This window comes from Salmo salar, chromosome 17 (genome assembly GCF_965601325.2).
Source record: "Salmo salar chromosome 17, fSalSal1, whole genome shotgun sequence".
Classification (NCBI taxonomy): domain Eukaryota; kingdom Metazoa; phylum Chordata; class Actinopteri; order Salmoniformes; family Salmonidae; genus Salmo; species Salmo salar.
Window position 1 is genome coordinate 22,522,509 of NC_138307.1, and position 19,021 is coordinate 22,541,529.

General features: G+C 49.8%; 1 protein-coding gene across 8 annotated transcripts in view; it reads left to right on the top strand.

Annotated features, from left to right (window-relative positions):
• Positions 1–19,021, top strand: part of agap1 (ArfGAP with GTPase domain, ankyrin repeat and PH domain 1) — a 318,347-nt gene that overhangs the window by 108,464 nt on the left and 190,862 nt on the right. For 5 of the 8 annotated variants that reach the window (XM_082963618.1, XM_082963617.1, XM_082963614.1 and 2 more), the window contains exons 2-5: positions 8,049–8,107; positions 8,388–8,475; positions 13,311–13,325; positions 18,813–18,898. In XM_082963618.1, coding sequence (XP_082819744.1) covers positions 8,049–8,107; positions 8,388–8,475; positions 13,311–13,325; positions 18,813–18,898 — 248 coding nt within the window. The remainder of the gene's footprint in view (positions 1–8,048; positions 8,108–8,387; positions 8,476–13,310; positions 13,326–18,812; positions 18,899–19,021) is intronic. The other 3 variants (XM_082963619.1, XM_082963616.1, XM_082963615.1) reach the window with 1 other exon arrangement.

Here is a 19,021-nt window from a genome sequence, read left to right on the forward strand (position 1 = left end):
GGACAGTTATTCGAACATCTTCAAAGTACACATCAGAATTTGGTAAGAAGACCGTTGGTAAGAAGAACATTTTCCCTACAGAATCCCTGGTGTGTGTGTGTGTGTGTGTGTGTGTGAGACACTAAAAGAGCCATACTGTAATCATCTAGGATGGATTCCTTGCTTTCTTCTGGCAGCAGCCTGAGTCATTTGTTTCATGTTAATGACTCATTAACACAGAGTGCTGAGTGGCAAGTTCCCAACCTGTGTGTGTGTGTGTGTATTGACTGTGGAACACGCACCAGTGAGAGCCAACAGGTAGTATGGCATACAGCTGGTGTGTGTATGGTGACAGAGTGAAGGGACGAACGCTGGCAGCCAGACACTGTGTGCGTGGTGGTTGATCTTGGTTGGTGGATTGATACGGTGCAGGTGGACTTCTGTAGCCCGGGGGTTCACACACATTGTGGGGCTGGGAATGCTCTCTTCATTTTCTGCTGACCCACCAAATCAACATAATGTTAATAGCATTGACCCTGGAGGCATTTCCCAGGTGAGCTCCCTTCTTGCCACAGTTGCAGGTCAGTGAAGGGGGTAGTTAGTGAATGGAACGCTAAGATGGGATAGCTAGGTAGTCAATGCAGGTGTAAGTACCCATGGCAAATGCTCTGTACCAGTGTAGCATGATGGCATACAGGGCTAGTCAGTCATGTAGCTTGTTAGTCAAGTGGCTATTAGCCAGTCATTTACTGGGAGCCACCGGGGAACTGGAGCAGTGTTGGCCGGTCCCCCAGCTCTGAAAACAGGATGCAGCTATAACAACATCCTGTCTGTCAGCGAGAGGTGAACAGAACACAGGCGGACATTTGTGATCCTCCACACAGCCAGCCAGCTAGGTCCCATAACTACAGACCGGGCTACCACGGCAACAATACACCCCTGTGTACCAGTCGGCCAATAGGGACCCCTCTTACTGGATTCTTTCCAGTCCTGCTGTTGTCTGACCAATCCCAATAGACCGTCAGACAGAGGCGGGGTTAGGAGGGGGACACTGACTTATTTAGATGTTTAACACATCAGAGAGGAGGAGGAGGAGGAGGAGGAGGGGCGGTTGGGAAGTGGAAGATATGTTATGTTGTCATCATGTGTTATCTATCCCAGTGTTTTCTCAACTCCAGGACCATTCAGATGCTTTGAGAAATATTTTGTGGTCCACTAAATTGATGCAGTAAATCAAGTCATGAACATGTTCTGAAGTGGTGCTACACAGCTCAACGTCTGAGACGGCTGTAAAATGTCCTCAGACGTGACACCTGCTGTCCTCAGACACTAGTGATGTGGAGAGGGAGACTGGACTAGACTGTGGTGGAATACCATGGGTTGGGATAACGTCTGAAAACATGGTCCACAGCCTTCCCATAACCACATCTTTGAAAACACCTGTTTGTTACTCAAGGCATTAATAAAGAGTGTATGGTGTCTTTAGTGTAGTGTCTGTCTGAACTGTAGTGTCTGACTAGTGTAGTGTCTGTCTGAACTGTAGTGTCTGTCTGTACTGTAGTGTCTGTAGTGTCTGTCGGTAGTGTCTGTACTGTAGTGTCTGTCTGTACTGTAGTGTCTGTACTGTAGTGTCTCTGTACTGTAGTGTCTCTGTCTGTCTGTACTGTAGTGTCTCTGTCTGTCTGTCTGTACTGTAGTGTCTGTCTGTAGTGTAGTGTCTGTCTGTACTGTAGTGTCTCTGTCTGTACTGTAGTGCCTGTCTGTCTGTACTGTAGTGTCTGTCTGTAGTGTAGTGTCTGTCTGTAGTGTCTGTCTGTCTGTAGTGTAGTGTAGCGTCTGCCTGTAGTGTAGTGTAGCGTCTGCCTGTAGTGTAGTGTAGCGTCTGCCTGTAGTGTAGTGTAGCGTCTGCCTGTAGTGTAGTGTAGCGTCTGCCTGTAGTGTAGTGTAGCGTCTACCTGTAGTGTAGCGTCTACCTGTAGTGTAGTGTAGCGTCTACCTGTAGCGTCTACCTGTAGTGTTTGTGTAGCGTCTACCTGTAGTGTAGCGTCTACCTGTAGTGTAGTGTCTACCTGTAGTGTAGTGTCTACCTGTAGTGTAGTGTCTACCTGTAGTGTAGTGTCGTGTCTGCCTGTAGTGTAGTCTCTACCTGTAGTGTAGTGTAGTCTCTACCTGTAGTGTAGTGTAGTCTCTACCTGTAGTGTAGCGTCTGCCTGTAGTGTAGCGTCTGCCTGTAGTGTAGTGTAGCGTCTGCCTGTAGTGTAGTGTCTACCTGTAGTGTAGTGTCTACCTGTAGTGTAGTGTCTGCCTGTAGTGTCTACCTGTAGTGTAGTGTCTGCCTGTAGTGTCTACCTGTAGTGTAGTGTAGTGTCTGCCTGTAGTGTAGTGTCTGCCTGTAGTGTCTACCTGTAGTGTAGTGTCTGCCTGTAGTGTAGTGTAGTGTCTGCCTGTAGTGTAGTGTAGTGTCTGCCTGTAGTGTAGTGTCTGCCTGTAGTGTAGTGTCTACCTGTAGTGTAGTGTAGTGTCTACCTGTAGTGTAGTGTCTGCCTGTAGTGTAGTGTAGTGTCTGCCTGTAGTGTAGTGTAGTGTCTACCTGTAGTGTAGTGTCTGCCTGTAGTGTAGTGTAGTGTCTGCCTGTAGTGTAGTGTAGTGTCTGCCTGTAGTGTAGTCTCTACCTGTAGTGTAGTGTAGTCTCTACCTGTAGTGTAGTGTAGTCTCTACCTGTAGTGTAGTGTAGTCTCTACCTGTAGTGTAGCCTCTACCTGTAGTGTAGCGTCTGCCTGTAGTGTAGTGTAGCGTCTGCCTGTAGTGTAGGGTCTGCCTGTAGTGTAGTGTCTACCTGTAGTGTAGTGTAGTGTAGTGTCTGCCTGTAGTGTCTACCTGTAGTGTAGTGTAGTGTCTGCCTGTAGTGTCTACCTGTAGTGTAGTGTAGTGTCTGCCTGTAGTGTAGTGTCTGCCTGTAGTGTCTACCTGTAGTGTAGTGTAGTGTCTGCCTGTAGTGTAGTGTAGTGTCTGCCTGTAGTGTAGTGTCTACCTGTAGTGTAGTGTAGTGTCTGCCTGTAGTGTAGTGTCTGCCTGTAGTGTAGTGTCTACCTGTAGTGTAGTGTAGTGTCTACCTGTAGTGTAGTGTCTGCCTGTAGTGTAGTGTAGTGTCTGCCTGTAGTGTAGTGTAGTGTCTGCCTGTAGTGTCTACCTGTAGTGTAGTGTCTGCCTGTAGTGTAGTGTAGTGTCTGCCTGTAGTGTAGTGTAGTGTCTGCCTGTAGTGTAGTGTCTGCCTGTAGTGTAGTGTAGTGTCTGCCTGTAGTGTAGTGTAGTGTCTGCCTGTAATGTAGTGTCGTGCCTGTAGTGTAGTGTAGTGTCTGCCTGTAGTGTAGTGTCTGCCTGTAGTGTAGTGTCTGCCTGTAGTGTAGTGTAGTCTCTACCTGTAGTGTAGTCTCTACCTGTAGTGTAGTGTCTGCCTGTAGTGTAGTGTAGTCTCTACCTGTAGTGTAGTGTAGTCTCTACCTGTAGTGTCTGCCTGTAGTGTAGCGTCTGCCTGTAGTGTAGTCTCTACCTGTAATGTAGTGTCTACCTGTAGTGTAGTGTAGTGTCTACCTGTAGTGTAGTGTAGTGTCTACCTGTAGTGTAGTGTAGTGTAGTGTCTACCTGTAGTGTAGTGTCTACCTGTAGTGTCTACCTGTAGTGTCTACCTGTAGTGTAGTGTCTACCTGTAGTGTAGTGTCTACCTGTAGTGTCTACCTGTAGTGTCTACCTGTAGTGTCTACCTGTAGTGTAGTGTCTACCTGTAGTGTAGTGTAGTGTCTACCTGTAGTGTAGTGTCTACCTGTAGTGTAGTGTCTACCTGTAGTGTCTACCTGTAGTGTCTACCTGTAGTGTAGTGTCTACCTGTAGTGTAGTGTAGTGTCTACCTGTAGTGTAGTGTCTACCTGTAGTGTAGTGTCTACCTGTAGTGTAGTGTAGTGTCTACCTGTAGTGTAGTGTCTACCTGACACAGATTGTCCCTGATGAATTAGTAAAGCTAACACTGGTCCAAATGGAGAACTAAATGGAACAGGGTTGTTTGTGGTCCTCAGTCCTGGTGGTGGGGCCTGTGACCTACTTACCCCAGCAGATAACACACTGGGGTGTCTGGAGAAAGGGAAGGGCTGAATGGTGTGTGTGGCTCAGTTGGTAGAGCATGATGCCTGCAATGCCAAGGGTCATGGGTTCGTTTCCTGCTGAGGCCACCCATACGTGAAAATGTATGTATGCATGACTGTCTTTGGATAAGACTCTTTGGACTAAGACTCTTTGGACTAAGACTCTTTGGACTAAGACTCTTTGGACTAAGTCTCTTTGGACTAAGACTCTTTGGACTAAGTCTCTTTGGACTAAGACTCCTCTTTGGACTAAGACTCCTCTTTGGACTAAGACTCCTCTTTGGACTAAGACTCCTCTTTGGACTAAGACTCCTCTTTGGACTAAGACTCGTCTTTGGACTAAGACTCGTCTTTGGACTAAGACTCGTCTTTGGACTAAGACTCCTCTTTGGACTAAGACTCCTCTTTGGACTAAGACTCCTCTTTGGACTAAGACCCCTCTTTGGACTAAGACTAGTGTCTGCTAAATGGCCTTCTGTTAGAACAGCACTGTGTTGTGTGGGATTCTAACCAGCATGGACAGTCCTTTTCTAGAATGACCTGGTATTATATGTGTGAGGTCAGCTCCCTCCAGGGTAACACTGTGGTGATATTTGACTGGATGATAAAACTGACCACACAAACAGACCAACCAGCAGTGATTTGTGTGTGTGACCGTTACTAGTTAGGTGTGTGTGCTGTGTTGAGTGTTTTACAGTATCTGCTGTAACAACCAGCGAGGAGGAGGAGGAGGAGGAGAGGCTAGGAGGTCATGGGAAATGAGGGGAGTGATTGGAGTTGCAGAGGGATGACAGTTCCCCCACGCATTACTACACACACACTGTACACACACTGTACACACACTGTACACAGCACACTGCACTTATAGACGACAGTACTGTTTCACCCACGCTCATTCAGCAGTCACTCACACATGCAACACCCATTATTACAGTCAAGTAAACAGACGCAATTCCAAACCACACATTCACATTACAGTCTCTCAACTCAACCTCCTCGCGCTGATGTAACCTCCAGTTAAATAAACTGTCCCACATACTGACCTCACTTAACCTTCCATCTAGCCTGCCAGGTCTTATCTCTCTCATAAACAGCTGAGGGTGAAGTGGAGGAATGTACACAGGACCTACAGAACGGAGCAGAGTGGATCAGAGCAGAGTAGAGGCCACGTCTCCTGTTAGTCCACTAGCCTTAATAACAGACAAGGAAACAGGTATGACATAAGGACAGTTGGCATCAGAATGCCTTGTGTATATAATGACTCTAGCTCCACCCCAACCATCTCACCTCTATGGGTCTAAGCCACGCCCACATCCCCTCTGATTGGTGCTTTGGTTAGCCTGGTTCCTCCTGAAAGATCCATTCTGACATTAACCATGTGCTGCCAGAGAATGGCCCTGCCAGCGCCACAACAGTGAGCCAAGATGGAGCTCAGTGGCTCCAATAGAGCCAGTCGCAGAGCAGCTGGTGTGATATTAAATATTAAGAGTGTGACCAGCTCCACCGCGGGCCTGCTGCTTTTGTTTGGCAGCCATGCTGGGCCTCTGATGGATAATAAGACCTGGGACCAGTCAGGCTAATGGGCTTCACAGCCAGGGAGATATTACACCTAGCCAGTAGCCTCACAGCCAGGGAGATATTACACCTAGCCAGTAGCCTCACAGCCAGGGAGATATTACACCTAGCCAGTAGCCTCACAGCCAGGGAGATATTACACCTAGCCAGTAGCCTCACAGCCAGGGAGATATTACACCTAGCCAGTAGCCTCACAGCCAGGGAGATATTACACCTAGCCAGTAGCCTCACAGCCAGGGAGATATTACACCTAGCCAGTAGCCTCACAGCCAGGGAGATATTACACCTAGCCAGTAGCCTCACAGCCAGGGAGATGCTACTAACCAGTTGCCTCACAGCCAGGGAGATATTACACCTAGCCAGTAGCGTCACAGCCAGGGAGATATTACACCTAGCCAGTAGCCTCACAGCCAGGGAGATATTACACCTAGCCAGTAGCCTCACAGCCAGGGAGATGTTACACCTAGCCAGTAGCCTCACAGCCAGGGAGATGTTACACCTAGCCAGTAGCCTCACAGCCAGGGAGATATTACACCTAGCCAGTAGCTTCACAGCCAGGGAGATATTACACGTAGCCAGTAGCCTCACAGCCAGGGAGATGTTACACCTAGCCAGTAGCCTCACAGCCAGGGAGATGTTACACCTAGCCAGTAGCCTCACAGCCAGGGAGATGTTACACCTAGCCAGTAGCCTCACAGCCAGGGGGATATTACACCTAGCCAGTAGCCTCACAGCCAGGGAGATATTACACCTAGCCAGTAGCCTCACAGCCAGGGAGATGTTACACCTAGCCAGTAGCCTCACAGCCAGGGAGATATTACACCTAGCCAGTAGCTTCACAGCCAGGGAGATATTACACCTAGCCAGTAGCCTCACAGCCAGGGAGATGTTACACCTAGCCAGTAGCCTCACAGCCAGGGAGATATTACACCTAGCCAGTAGCCTCACAGCCAGGGAAATGTTACACCTAGCCAGTAGCCTCACAGCCAGGGAGATGTTACACCTAGCCAGTAGCCTCACAGCCAGGGAGATATTACACCTAGCCAGTAGCCTCACAGCCAGGGAGATGTTACACCTAGCTAGCCATGCAGACCATCACAACTAGCCAGTTGCATGATAGCCAATACCACACACACCTACTATGGGCAGAATTCTCCCTTGTGTCCTCCTCCCAGAGTGCTAAGAACCTTGGCGTGATCCTGGACAACACCCTGTCGTTCTCCACTAACATCAAGGCGGTGACCCGATCCTGTAGGTTCATGCTCTACAACATTCGCAGAGTACGACCCTGCCTCACACAGGAAGCGGCGCAGGTCCTAATCCAGGCACTTGTCATCTCCCGTCTGGATTACTGCAACTCGCTGTTGGCTGGGCTCCCTGCCTGTGCCATTAAACCCCTACAACTCATCCAGAACGCCGCAGCCCGTCTGGTGTTCAACCTTCCCAAATTCTCTCACGTCACCCCGCTCCTCCGCTCTCTCCACTGGCTTCCAGTTGAAGCTCGCATCCGCTACAAGACCATGGTGATTGCCTACAGAGCTGTGAAGGGAACGGCACCTCCATACCTTCAGGCTCTGATCAGGCCCTACACCCAAACAAGGGCACTGCGTTCATCCACCTCTGGACTGCTGGCCCCCCTACCTCTGAGGAAGCACAGTTCCCGCTCAGCCCAGTCAAAACTGTTCGCTGCTCTGGCACCCCAATGGTGGAACAAGCTCCCTCATGACGCCAGGACAGCGGAGTCAATCACCACCTTCCGGAGACACCTGAAACCCCACCTCTTTTTAAGGAATACCTGGGATAGGATAAAGTAATCCTTCTAACCCCCCCCTAAAAGATTTAGATGCACTATTGTAAAGTGGTTGTTCCACTGGATATCATAAGGTGAATGCACCAATTTGTAAGTTGCTCTGGATAAGAGCGTCTGCTAAATGACGTAAATGGAAATGGAAATGTAATTCTTCAGGATTTGTTCAGCTGGTATAGTAGTTGTTCAGTGTAGTGTATCGTCGGTCTTGTTGACTTGCTATTCAGTGCGTATGTACAGCTGATATGGTCTACCAGACAGGAAGTATCTCTGAGAGGATGCAGCGATCCTAGCTGTCACTCAGCTGTCATCTTTAATGATACGCTCCTATCCTCCCCGAAGTCTCTCCTCCTCGTCTCCTCACCCCCCCTTTCTTCTCGTTTATCCGTCTCTTTCCTCCCTGTTAGTGGGTGACTACTGAGCAGGAACAGATTGGAACCCTTGTTGCCGTGACGTCTGGAGGACATAGATATTACAGCTTGTCAGACCTCTGATGTTATCTGGGTCGTGTGTGTACCGTTGATTGACAGGCTTCTCTCTCTTTGTTGCAGACGCCTTTGTGAACAGCCAGGAGTGGACCCTGAGCCGATCGGTACCAGAACTCAAAGTGGTGAGTCTGAAATTGGATACAAACGCTCCAGTGAGTCTTCTCCTGGACGTAGATGTACACAGACCAGGAATGAGGTCAAAACTTGAAACAGAATATAATTGCCTTCCTCTATATTCCATATTGTCTATATTCATGGATGCATCTGAGGCAGTCTTCTTCTGAAGCTCTTCTCAGCTTTATCCACTGCAGCACAACCATTCTGATTATTGCAAGTCAACGTAGAAGATATGCAAAACCAGGAAACAACCTCACTTCCCTGTTCTTCTTCTTCCTCCCCCAGGGCATTGTGGGTAACCTGGCCAGTGGGAAGTCTGCGCTGGTCCACAGGTACCTGACAGGAACATACGTCCAGGAGGAATCTCCAGAAGGTAAGACCAGGGTGCTCTCTACTGCTCACCACGTCTGTGTCTGTACCCGTGTGTGTCTGTCTGTACCCGTGTGTGTCTGTCTGTACCCGTGTGTGTCTTGTCTGTACCCGTGTGTGTCTGTCTGTACCCGTGTGTGTCTTGTCTGTACCCGTGTGTGTCTTGTCTGTACCCGTGTGTGTCTGTACCCGTGTGTCTGTACCCGTGTGTCTGTACCCGTGTGTCTGTACCCGTGTGTCTGTACCCGTGTGTGTCTGTCTGTACCCGTGTGCGTCTGTCTGTACCCGTGTGCGTCTCTCTGTGCCAGTGTGCGTCTGTACGTACCAGTGTGTGTCTCTCTGTGCCAGTGTGCGTCTGTACGTACCAGTGTGTGTCTGTACCAGTGTGTGTCTGTACGTGCCAGTGTGTGTCTGTACGTGCCAGTGTGTGTCTACGTGCCAGTGTGTGTCTACGTGCCAGTGTGTGTCTACGTGCCAGTGTGTGTCTACGTGCCAGTGTGTGTCTGTACGTGCCAGTGTGTGTCTACGTGCCTGTGTGTGTCTACGTGCCTGTGTGTGTCTGTGCCAGTGTGTGTCTACGTGCCTGTGTGTGTCTGTGCCAGTGTGTGTCTACGTGCCAGTGTGTGTCTACGTGCCAGTGTGTGTCTACGTGCCTGTGTGTGTCTACGTGCCTGTGTGTGTCTGTGCCAGTGTGTGTCTACGTGCCAGTGTGTGTCTGTGCCAGTGTGTGTCTGTGCCAGTGTGTGTCTACGTGCCAGTGTGTGTCTACGTGCCAGTGTGTGTCTACGTGCCAGTGTGTGTCTGTGCCAGTGTGTGTCTGTGCCAGTGTGTGTCTGTGCCAGTGTGTGTCTGTGCCAGTGTGTGTCTGTGCCAGTGTGTGTCTACGTGCCAGTGTGTGTCTACGTGCCAGTGTGTGTCTACGTGCCAGTGTGTGTCTACGTGCCAGTGTGTGTCTGTGCCAGTGTGTGTCTGTGCCAGTGTGTGTCTGTGCCTGTGTGTGTCTGTGCCTGTGTGTGTCTGTGCCTGTGTGTGTCTGTGCCAGTGTGTGTCTACGTGCCTGTGTGTCTGTGCCAGTGTGTGTCTGTGTCAGTGTGTGTCTGTGCCAGTGTGTGTCTGTGCCTGTGTGTGTCTACGTGCCTGTGTGTGTCTACGTGCCTGTGTGTGTCTGTGTCAGTGTGTGTCTGTGCCTGTGTGTGTCTGTGCCTGTGTGTGTCTGTGCCTGTGTGTGTCTGTGCCTGTGTGTGTCTGTGCCTGTGTGTGTCTGTGCCAGTGTGCGTCTGTGCCAGTGTGCGTCTGGCGTCTGTGCCAGTGTGCGTCTGTGCCAGTGTGCGTCTGTGCCAGTGTGCGTCTGTGCCAGTGTGCGTCTGTGCCAGTGTGCGTCTGTGCCAGTGTGCGTCTACGTGCCAGTGTGCGTCTACGTGCCAGTGTGCGTCTGTGCCAGTGTGCGTCTACGTGCCAGTGTGCGTCTACGTGCCAGTGTGCGTCTACGTGCCAGTGTGTGTCTGTGCCTGTGTGCGTCTACGTGCCAGTGTGTGTCTACGTGCCAGTGTGTGTCTACGTGCCTGTGTGCGTCTGTGCCAGTGTGCGTCTGTGCCAGTGTGCGTCTGTGCCTGTGTGCGTCTGTGCCAGTGTGCGTCTGTGCCAGTGTGCGTCTGTGCCAGTGTGCGTCTGTGCCAGTCAGTGGATGACTCTGAAATGGCTCCCTTTTCACTACTTTGTAGTAGGGCACTATATAGGGAATAGGGAATACTTTTCACTACTTTGTAGTAGGGCACTATATAGGGAATAGGGAATACTTTTCACTACTTTGTAGTAGGGCACTATATAGGGAATAGGGTGCCATTTCAGATACCCATGTCTGTCAGTCGATAGCAGTGTGGTTGGTTAGGAAAAAGCTTCCTAGAAAGCCTTAACAAATGAACTAGGGTGCCGTGCTCACGCTTAACTACACCGCCTGCTTAACCCAACTACCCAGCTACAAGGAGCTGGAGAGAGCAGTATGTTAGTCCTGCAGCTTCTCTCCCTGTTACCTCTCCTCTCCTGCACTCCAGGCTGCGTCTCAATAGTCCAGTGTCCTCTCCTCTCCTGCACTCCAGGCTGCGTCTCAATAGTCCAGTGTCCTCTCCTCTCCTGCACTCCAGGCTGCGTCTCAATAGTCCAGTGTCCTCTCCTCCACTCCAGGCTGCGTCTCAATAGTCCAGTGTCCTCTCCTCCACTCCAGGCTGCGTCTCAATAGTCCAGTGTCCTCTCCTCCACTCCAGGCTGCGTCTCAATAGTCCAGTGTCCTCTCCTCCACTCCAGGCTGCGTCTCAATAGTCCAGTGTCCTCTCCTCCACTCCAGGCTGCGTCTCAATAGTCCAGTGTCCTCTCCTCCACTCCAGGCTGCGTCTCAATAGTCCAGTGTCCTCTCCTGCACTCCAGGCTGCGTCTCAATAGTCCAGTGTCCTCCTTTAATGATCTCCTCTTCCCGTGTTCAGCTGCAGTAGTCTGAAAGAAGTGGACAGGTACCAGTCAGATACATGGTAGTCATCACTCATCTGTCGTATTGCTTTCAGCTCTCATGTGGCTTCATATCAATGCAGATGAAGGAAAGGAGATTAGGAGAGGAAGTCACCAGACACTATTGCGATGTAGCCCTTCATGTAGCGTTAGCGTGTTAGCATCATCAGTACAGTCCAGGCCCTGAGGAGACAAACAGCCATACTCTGCATCCATTATTGAAGCTAAGAGGAGGCACCCTGCCAGCTCTGCTCACCCACATATGGGAGCCCTCTCTACGCTCTACTTTCAGAGACCTAAGCATGTTAATATTTCAGCACTAACACTCATGTTCCTATGAGTCTGTGTAGAAAACGTTGCCTCATAAATGTACATTTGGCATTTTAGTCATTTAGCAGTCGCTCTTATCCAGAGAGACTTAACCCCAATTAAATGCAAGAGTAAAACTGTCAGATGATCTGTGTGTCCCACTGTATTTGTCTGTCAGTCACTCTTCCTAGCTGCTGGCTTGAGTCTGTGCATGCCAGTGGCAGGCTCAGGAATATCCAAAAAGAAAAATGTCAACAACTCAACGGGTGTTTTTCGCTTCTTTGCCTCTTGATTACAACAGTCAGCTGCCAAGAGAAACATAATCCAGCATTTGAAGGCAGAATAATGTGTTTTAGCGAAGTTAAAATGACAAGCCTTAGGTCTTTGATCCAGGCAAATTCTTGGCACCGCTGCCCATCTAGGAAGTGTTTCCACCCAAAAGAACTCTGATATAATTGTTGCATGACCAATGGCCTAACAAAAATAGAAAATCCCTGCTTGATCACACACACTGTCTTAACCACCTATCTAAAAATGGATGCTCCCAAGACGGTCCCCAGTTCTCCTGGTAATTGATTGAGTTGTAGGCTGCTGTAGTTGCTCCTACGGCCTAGCCTAGTACCCACCTAACCACACAGCTACGGCCTAGCCTAGTAACCACCTAACCACACAGCTACGGCCTAGCCTAGTACCCACCTAACCACACAGCTACGGCCTAGCCTAGTACCCACCTAACCACACAGCTACGGCCTAGCCTAGTAACCACCTAACCACACAGCTACGGCCTAGCCTAGTACCCACCTAACCACACAGCTACGGCCTAGCCTAGTAACCACCTAACCACACAGCTACGGCCTAGCCTAGTACCCACCTAACCACACAGCTACGGCCTAGCCTAGTAACCACCTAACCACACAGCTACGGCCTAGCCTAGTAACCACCTAACCACACAGCTACGGCCTAGCCTAGTACCCACCTAACCACACAGCTACGGCCTAGCCTAGTAACCACCTAACCACACAGCTACGGCCTAGCCTAGTAACCACCTAACCACACAGCTACGGCCTAGCCTAGTAACCACCTAACCACACAGCTACGGCCTAGCCTAGTAACCACCTAACCACACAGCTACGGCCTAGCCTAGTAACCACCTAACCACACAGCTACGGCCTAGCCTAGTAACCACCTAACCACACAGCTACGGCCTAGCCTAGTAACCACCTAACCACACAGCTACGGCCTAGCCTAGTAACCACCTAACCACACAGCTACGGCCTAGCCTAGTAACCACCTAACCACACAGCTACGGCCTAGCCTAGTAACCACCTAACCACACAGCTACGGCCTAGCCTAGTAACCACCTAACCACACAGCTGCAGAGCCGCTAACCAGGCTTATTCTTAGTGTGTAGACTGGAGTCTGCAGAGGGAATGGCAGCTAGTACTGACTGCTGTGGTGGTCTCTCCCAGGTCCTCTCAGACACACAGCGTATGAATGGACACATTATGATAGGTTATAATACACCAACCCAAACACACCTGGCTCTTTTCACAACGTTCTCACAACGTCACCGCAACGTGCTGGCTGCCATGTTAACACAACGTAAGGGCCCAGTGTAGATGGCGTAAAGCAGGATAGTTGTGTGTGAGGTTATGGTAGGTCATGTGACAGACAGCGTCGTCGTGTTAAGAGTTTTTAGGAAGCTTGCCTCCACAGCTACTAGAATCTGTTTAAATACCTGCTCTTCTACCACCCACTGACTGACCAGGAATGATGTGATAACCCCACTGCACTCTCCCTACCCCCTCTCCTCTCACAGCTCTAGGCTGTACACTCAACCTGGGATGCTTGGTCTTCTCTCTAGCCTCTCTGACCTAGGGTGAATCTATGCAGTGTCTCTGTCTCTGTCTGTCTCTGTCTGTCTGTCTGTCTGTCTCTCTGTGTGTTTAATTTGAACTGAGAATATAACTCTCCTGCACCTTGGATTTGCTTTTATTTCCTGTCTTTTTTCTTGGCTGCATTTGTAACTAGCTGACGTGGATGCAGGTAACTATCCTCTTGTCTCATTCTGTGTGTCTGTCTGTGTGTCTGTGGCCCTTGTGGAATGTTTTCCTCTCTGCTCTAGGGCCTTATCATTTCACAGTAGCAGCTTGATAATAGGTCAGGTTGCTCATAATCATTCCAGATATCACCACAACAATGCATTCTGTAGCTAAAGTGCTACTCTGAATGGCCACAAGCCAGGTAACTCCCACTTAGACAATCTAGTGTGACAGTCAAGCGAGCAGCTAGATGATGAACCTGATCAAGTTTCTGCTGTGCTAACATTTAGCTTGTTGCTTCACGTAGCTAACCCTCTCCTTTTCACTCTGTCACTCTGTCTGTTTAATTTGTGGAGCCACAACTCACCCCTTCTCTATATGTACACACACACCCACACACACACACACACACACACACACACACACACACACACACACACACACGCAGCTGACTCAGCAGAGAGCAGAGCTGCACCACTACCTCCAATGGGGCGGCAGGTAGCCTAGTGGTTAGAGCGTTGGACTAGTAACCAGCAGGTAATCTAGTGGTTAGAGCGTTGGACCAGTAACCAGCAGGTAGCCTAGTGGTTAGAGCGTTGGACTAGTAACCAGCAGGTAGAGCGTTGGACCAGTAACCAGCAGGTAGCCTAGTGGTTAGAGCGTTGGACTAGTAACCAGCAGGTAGCCTAGTGGTTAGAGCGTTGGACCAGTAACCAGCAGGTAGCCTAGTGGTTAGAGCGTTGGACCAGGAACCAGCAGGTAGCCTAGTGGTTAGAGCGTTGGACTAGTAACCAGCAGGTAGAGCGTTGGACCAGTAACCAGCAGGTAGCCTAGTGGTTAGAGCGTTGGACTAGTAACCAGCAGGTAGCCTAGTGGTTAGAGCGTTGGACTAGTAACCAGCAGGTAGAGCGTTGGACCAGTAACCAGCAGGTAGCCTAGTGGTTAGAGCGTTGGACTAGTAACCAGCAGGTAGCCTAGTGGTTAGAGCGTTGGACCAGGAACCAGCAGGTAGCCTAGTGGTTAGAGCGTTGGACCAGTAACCAGCAGGTAGCCTAGTGGTTAGAGCGTTGGACCAGTAACCAGCAGGTAGCCTAGTGGTTAGAGCGTTGGACCAGTAACCAGCAGGTAGCCTAGTGGTTAGAGCGTTGGACCAGTAACCAGCAGGTAGCCTAGTGGTTAGAGCGTTGAACCAGTAACCAGCAGGTAGCCTAGTGGTTAGAGCGTTTGACTAGTAACCAGCAGGTAGCCTAGTGGTTAGAGCGTTGGACCAGTAACCAGCAGGTAGCCTAGTGGTTAGAGCATTGGACCAGTAACCAGCAGGTAGCCTAGTGGTTAGAGCGTTGGACTAGTAACCAGCAGGTACAGCGTTGGACCAGTAACCAGCAGGTAGCCTAGAGGTTAGAGCGTTGGACCAGTAACCAGCAGGTAGCCTAGTGGTTAGAGCATTGGACTAGTAACCAGCAGGTAGCCTAGTGGTTAGAGCGTTGGACTAGTAACCAGCAGGTAGAGCGTTGGACCAGTAACCAGCAGGTAGCCTAGAGGTTAGAGCGTTGGACCAGTAACCAGCAGGTAGCCTAGTGGTTAGAGCGTTGGACCAGGAACCAGCAGGTAGCCTAGTGGTTAGAGCGTTGGACCAGTAACCAGCAGGTAGCCTAGTGGTTAGAGCGTTGGACCAGTAACCAGCAGGTAGCCTAGTGGTTAGAGCGTTGGACCAGTAACCAGCAGGTAGCCTAGTGGTTAGAGCGTTGAACCAGTAACCAGCAGGTAGCCTAGTGGTTAGAGCGTTTGACTAGTAACCAGCAGGTAGCCTAGTGGTTAGAGCGTTGGACCAGTAACCAGCAGGTAGCCTAGTGGTTAGAGCGTTGGACTAGTAACCAGCAGGCAGCCTAGTGGTTAGAGCATTGGACCAGTAACTAGCAGGTAGCCTAGTGGTTAGAGCGTTGGACTAGTAACCAGCAGGTAGCCTAGTGGTTAGAGCGTTGGACCAGTAACCAGCAGGTAGCCTAGTGGTTAGAGCGTTGGACCAGTAACCAGCAGGTAGCCTAGTGGTTAGAGCATTGGACCAGTAACCAGCAGGTAGCCTAGTGGTTAGAGCGTTGGGCCAGTAACCAGCAGGTAGCCTAGTGGTTAGAGCGTTGGGCCAGTAACCAGCAGGTAGCCTAGTGGTTAGAGCGTTGGACCAGTAACCAGCAGGTAGCCTAGTGGTTAGAGCGTTGGACCAGTAACCAGCAGGTAGCCTGGTGGTTAGAGCGTTGGACTAGTAACCAGCAGGTAGCCTAGTGGTTAGAGCGTTGGGCCAGTAACCAGCAGGTAGCCTAGTGGTTAGAGCCTTGGACCAGTAACCAGCAGGTAGCCTAGTGGTTAGAGCGTTGGACCAGTAACCAGCAGGTAGCCTAGTGGTTAGAGCGTTGGACCAGTAACCAGCAGGTAGCCTGGTGGTTAGAGCGTTGGACCAGTAACCAGCAGGTAGCCTAGTGGTTAGAGCGTTGGACCAGTAACCAGCAGGTAGCCTAGTGGTTAGAGTGTTGGACTAGTAACCGAAAGGTTGTTGGATCAAATCCCCGAGCTGACAAGGTAAAAATCTGTGGTTCTGCCTGAACAGAACTGTTCCCCGGTAGGCCTTCATTGTAAATAAGAATTTGTTCTTAACTGACCTGCCTAGTTAGGTTAAATAAATAAATAAAATTAAAAGAAAATATATATATAATATATATATATGACATAGATATATATATAAAATGAGGATTTTCTCTGCGTACAAGTACGAGGGTGTGTGTATTTTGGTGCATATTTATAATTAGGGATTTTCCATACACATTTTCTTATTTTTCCTGTGCATGGATGGAGTCCACTTGGAGCTGCTTGGAGAGCAGAGAGGCCCTCTCTCTTCAAGAGGCCCTCGCCAGAGCGCTCAAAATACCCACCATGCTTCAGTCTATAACTGGACTGTGCCCCCGCCACCTCTTTCCTCCCCCATGCCCCACCCAGCCCTCCGCCAATCTCCCCCCTGAGCAGATTGGAGGGGGCTTCCTTCCATAACCCCGCAGCTGGAAAAAGCTGGAAAATACTTTGGGAAGAGCTGCTGCTGTGTGGTGCTGGCTGGCTGACTGACCCATGGCCTAGCCTCTTCCTGTTACACACACACACACACACACACACACACACACACACACACACACACACACACACACACACACACACACACACACACACACACACACACACACACAAACACAAACACAAACAGCCAGTTAACCATGTCATTATGGGTTCCCTGCCTGGCCTGGCTCACATTCCAATCCCCAAACACCACAGATATGGTTAGCAGCAGCTCACATTCCAATCCCCAAACACCACAGATATGGTTAGCAGCGGCTCACATTCCAATTCCCAAACACCACAGATATGGTTAGCAGCGGCTCACATTCCAATCCCCAAACACCACAGATATGGTTAGCAGCGGCTCACATTCCAACCCCCAAACACCACAGATATGGTTAGCAGCGGCTCACATTCCAATCCCCAAACACCACAGATATGGTTAGCAGCGGCTCACATTCCAATCCCCAAACACCACAGATATGGTTAGCAGCGGCTCACATTCCAACCCCCAAACACCACAGATATGGTTAGCAGCGGCTCACATTCCAATCCCCAAACACCACAGATATGGTTAGCAGCGGCTCCCATTCCAATCCCCAAACATCACAGATATGGTTAGCAGCGGCTCACATTCCAACCCCCAAACACCACAGATATGGTTAGCAGCGGCTCACATTCCAATCCCCAAACACCACAGATATGGTTAGCAGCGGCTCACATTCCAAACCCAAACACCACAGATATGGTTAGCAGCGGCTCACATTCCAACCCCCAAACACCACAGATATGGTTAGCAGCGGCTCACACACTTCAGACCTGAGCTATATTAGAGGGTATTTTTGACAGTTAAACGGCTTTATTTTCGGACATCATTTTTTGTGTGTAAAAGTGCGCTTCATGCCATGCACACTAAGTTCCCTATAACTTGGGGATGCAATGTCTTGCTATAGGAGACAGACCACTCTAAAGTGTGTTGGTGTTTCTGCTTTAAGGGGTGCTAGACTGATGGCCAGTCTCTTTAACCAGGGACTAAAACCCCGTGTTGTTGTCCCCCTGTGGGTCTAGGGAGTCAGACAGGGTTTTGCAGAAGGTCGATGATGATGACTCCACATGGTGTGTCCTGAGGCCAAGGTTTGGTCTCTGTGTGCGACACGTTCTGCACAGTGTGTTCAGTCTGTCCCGGACCTGGCCCGTTGTTTTCTCTCTCTCTCCCTTCATCTCTCTCCCCCTCTCTCTTCATCTCTTTCCCCCTCTCTCTTCATCTCTCTCTCTTTCTCTCTCTCTTCATCTCTCTTTCTCTCTCTCTTCATCTCTCTCTCTCTCTCTCTTCATCTCTCTCTCAGTGCAGGCAGATAGTTAGATGTCAGTAATGCTATGCTACGTGACACTATGTTACAGCAGTGATTCCCATCCTTGTTTGGTTACTGTACCACCAACTGAATTTTGCTCTGCCCAGAGTACCTATGAATTTTACCAGTAGGCCTATGATCTCATGGATAGGCCAAGTACCCCCTGTGGATAGGCCAAGTACTCCCAGTTGGGAACACTGAGCTACATGACACTCCCATAGGCTGGCTCCCATAGGCTGGCTCCCATAGGCTGGCTCCCATAGGCTGGCTCCCATAGGCTGGCTCCCCAAGGCTGGCTCCCCAAGGCTGGCTCCCCAAGGCTGCTTAAGCCCCGGGACAGGAAGTACTTTACCACTCCCCCCTTGGTCACGTCCTATACCGTCTGACCTTTCCATCTGAGGTCAAGGTTCATAGGTCAGCCTAAGAGCATCTAGGCCAGAGAATAGGGTGTTGGTGGAGGAGTTGAAGGTCATATTGTGAGAGAACATCATTCTAACAGTTCTCATAGATAAAACATGTTTTTTTGAGGAATGACCTGCTGGAATGTGTTGTGTTCAATGGCACACACACACACACACACACACACACACACACACACACACACACACACACACACACACACACACACACACACACACAGAGCTGTCATCTCTGTGTGTGGTTTACCTGTACAGCAGCGTTCCTCTCATTCTCCTGTGGGTAGTCATTATCACCATCTAGTCCTGGACAGCTGACATCTTCAGTGTGTGTGTGTGTGTGTGTGTGCGTGTGTGTGTGTCCATTGATCATGTCTCCTTATCACTACCATAACCTCATCAAATCATGTTTACTAGCCATTTATTACATCATCAACAGTTAATTGAATTCACTCTAGCTGGTCTAACTCTAAAAAGCTATCCTGCTGAGGTATCAACAGATGAAATGTGACATTGGACTAAAAGCTAAGTGACTTTAGTTTTACTGTGGTTATTCATGTAGTATTTGATCCGTCTCCATGTTCGTCCCTCTCCTCTCTCTCATCCTATGTGTTGTTCCTGCAGGGGGCCGTTTTAAGAAGGAGATAGTGGTGGACGGACAGAGCAACCTATTGCTAATCAGAGACGAAGGAGGCCCTCCAGAGGCTCAGGTTGGGATTACAGCTGTATTAACATGGCTGTATTAACATGGCTGTATGTATTAACATGGCTGTATGTATTAACATGGCTGTATGTATTAACATGGCTGTCAGGCTGTATTAACATGGCTGTAT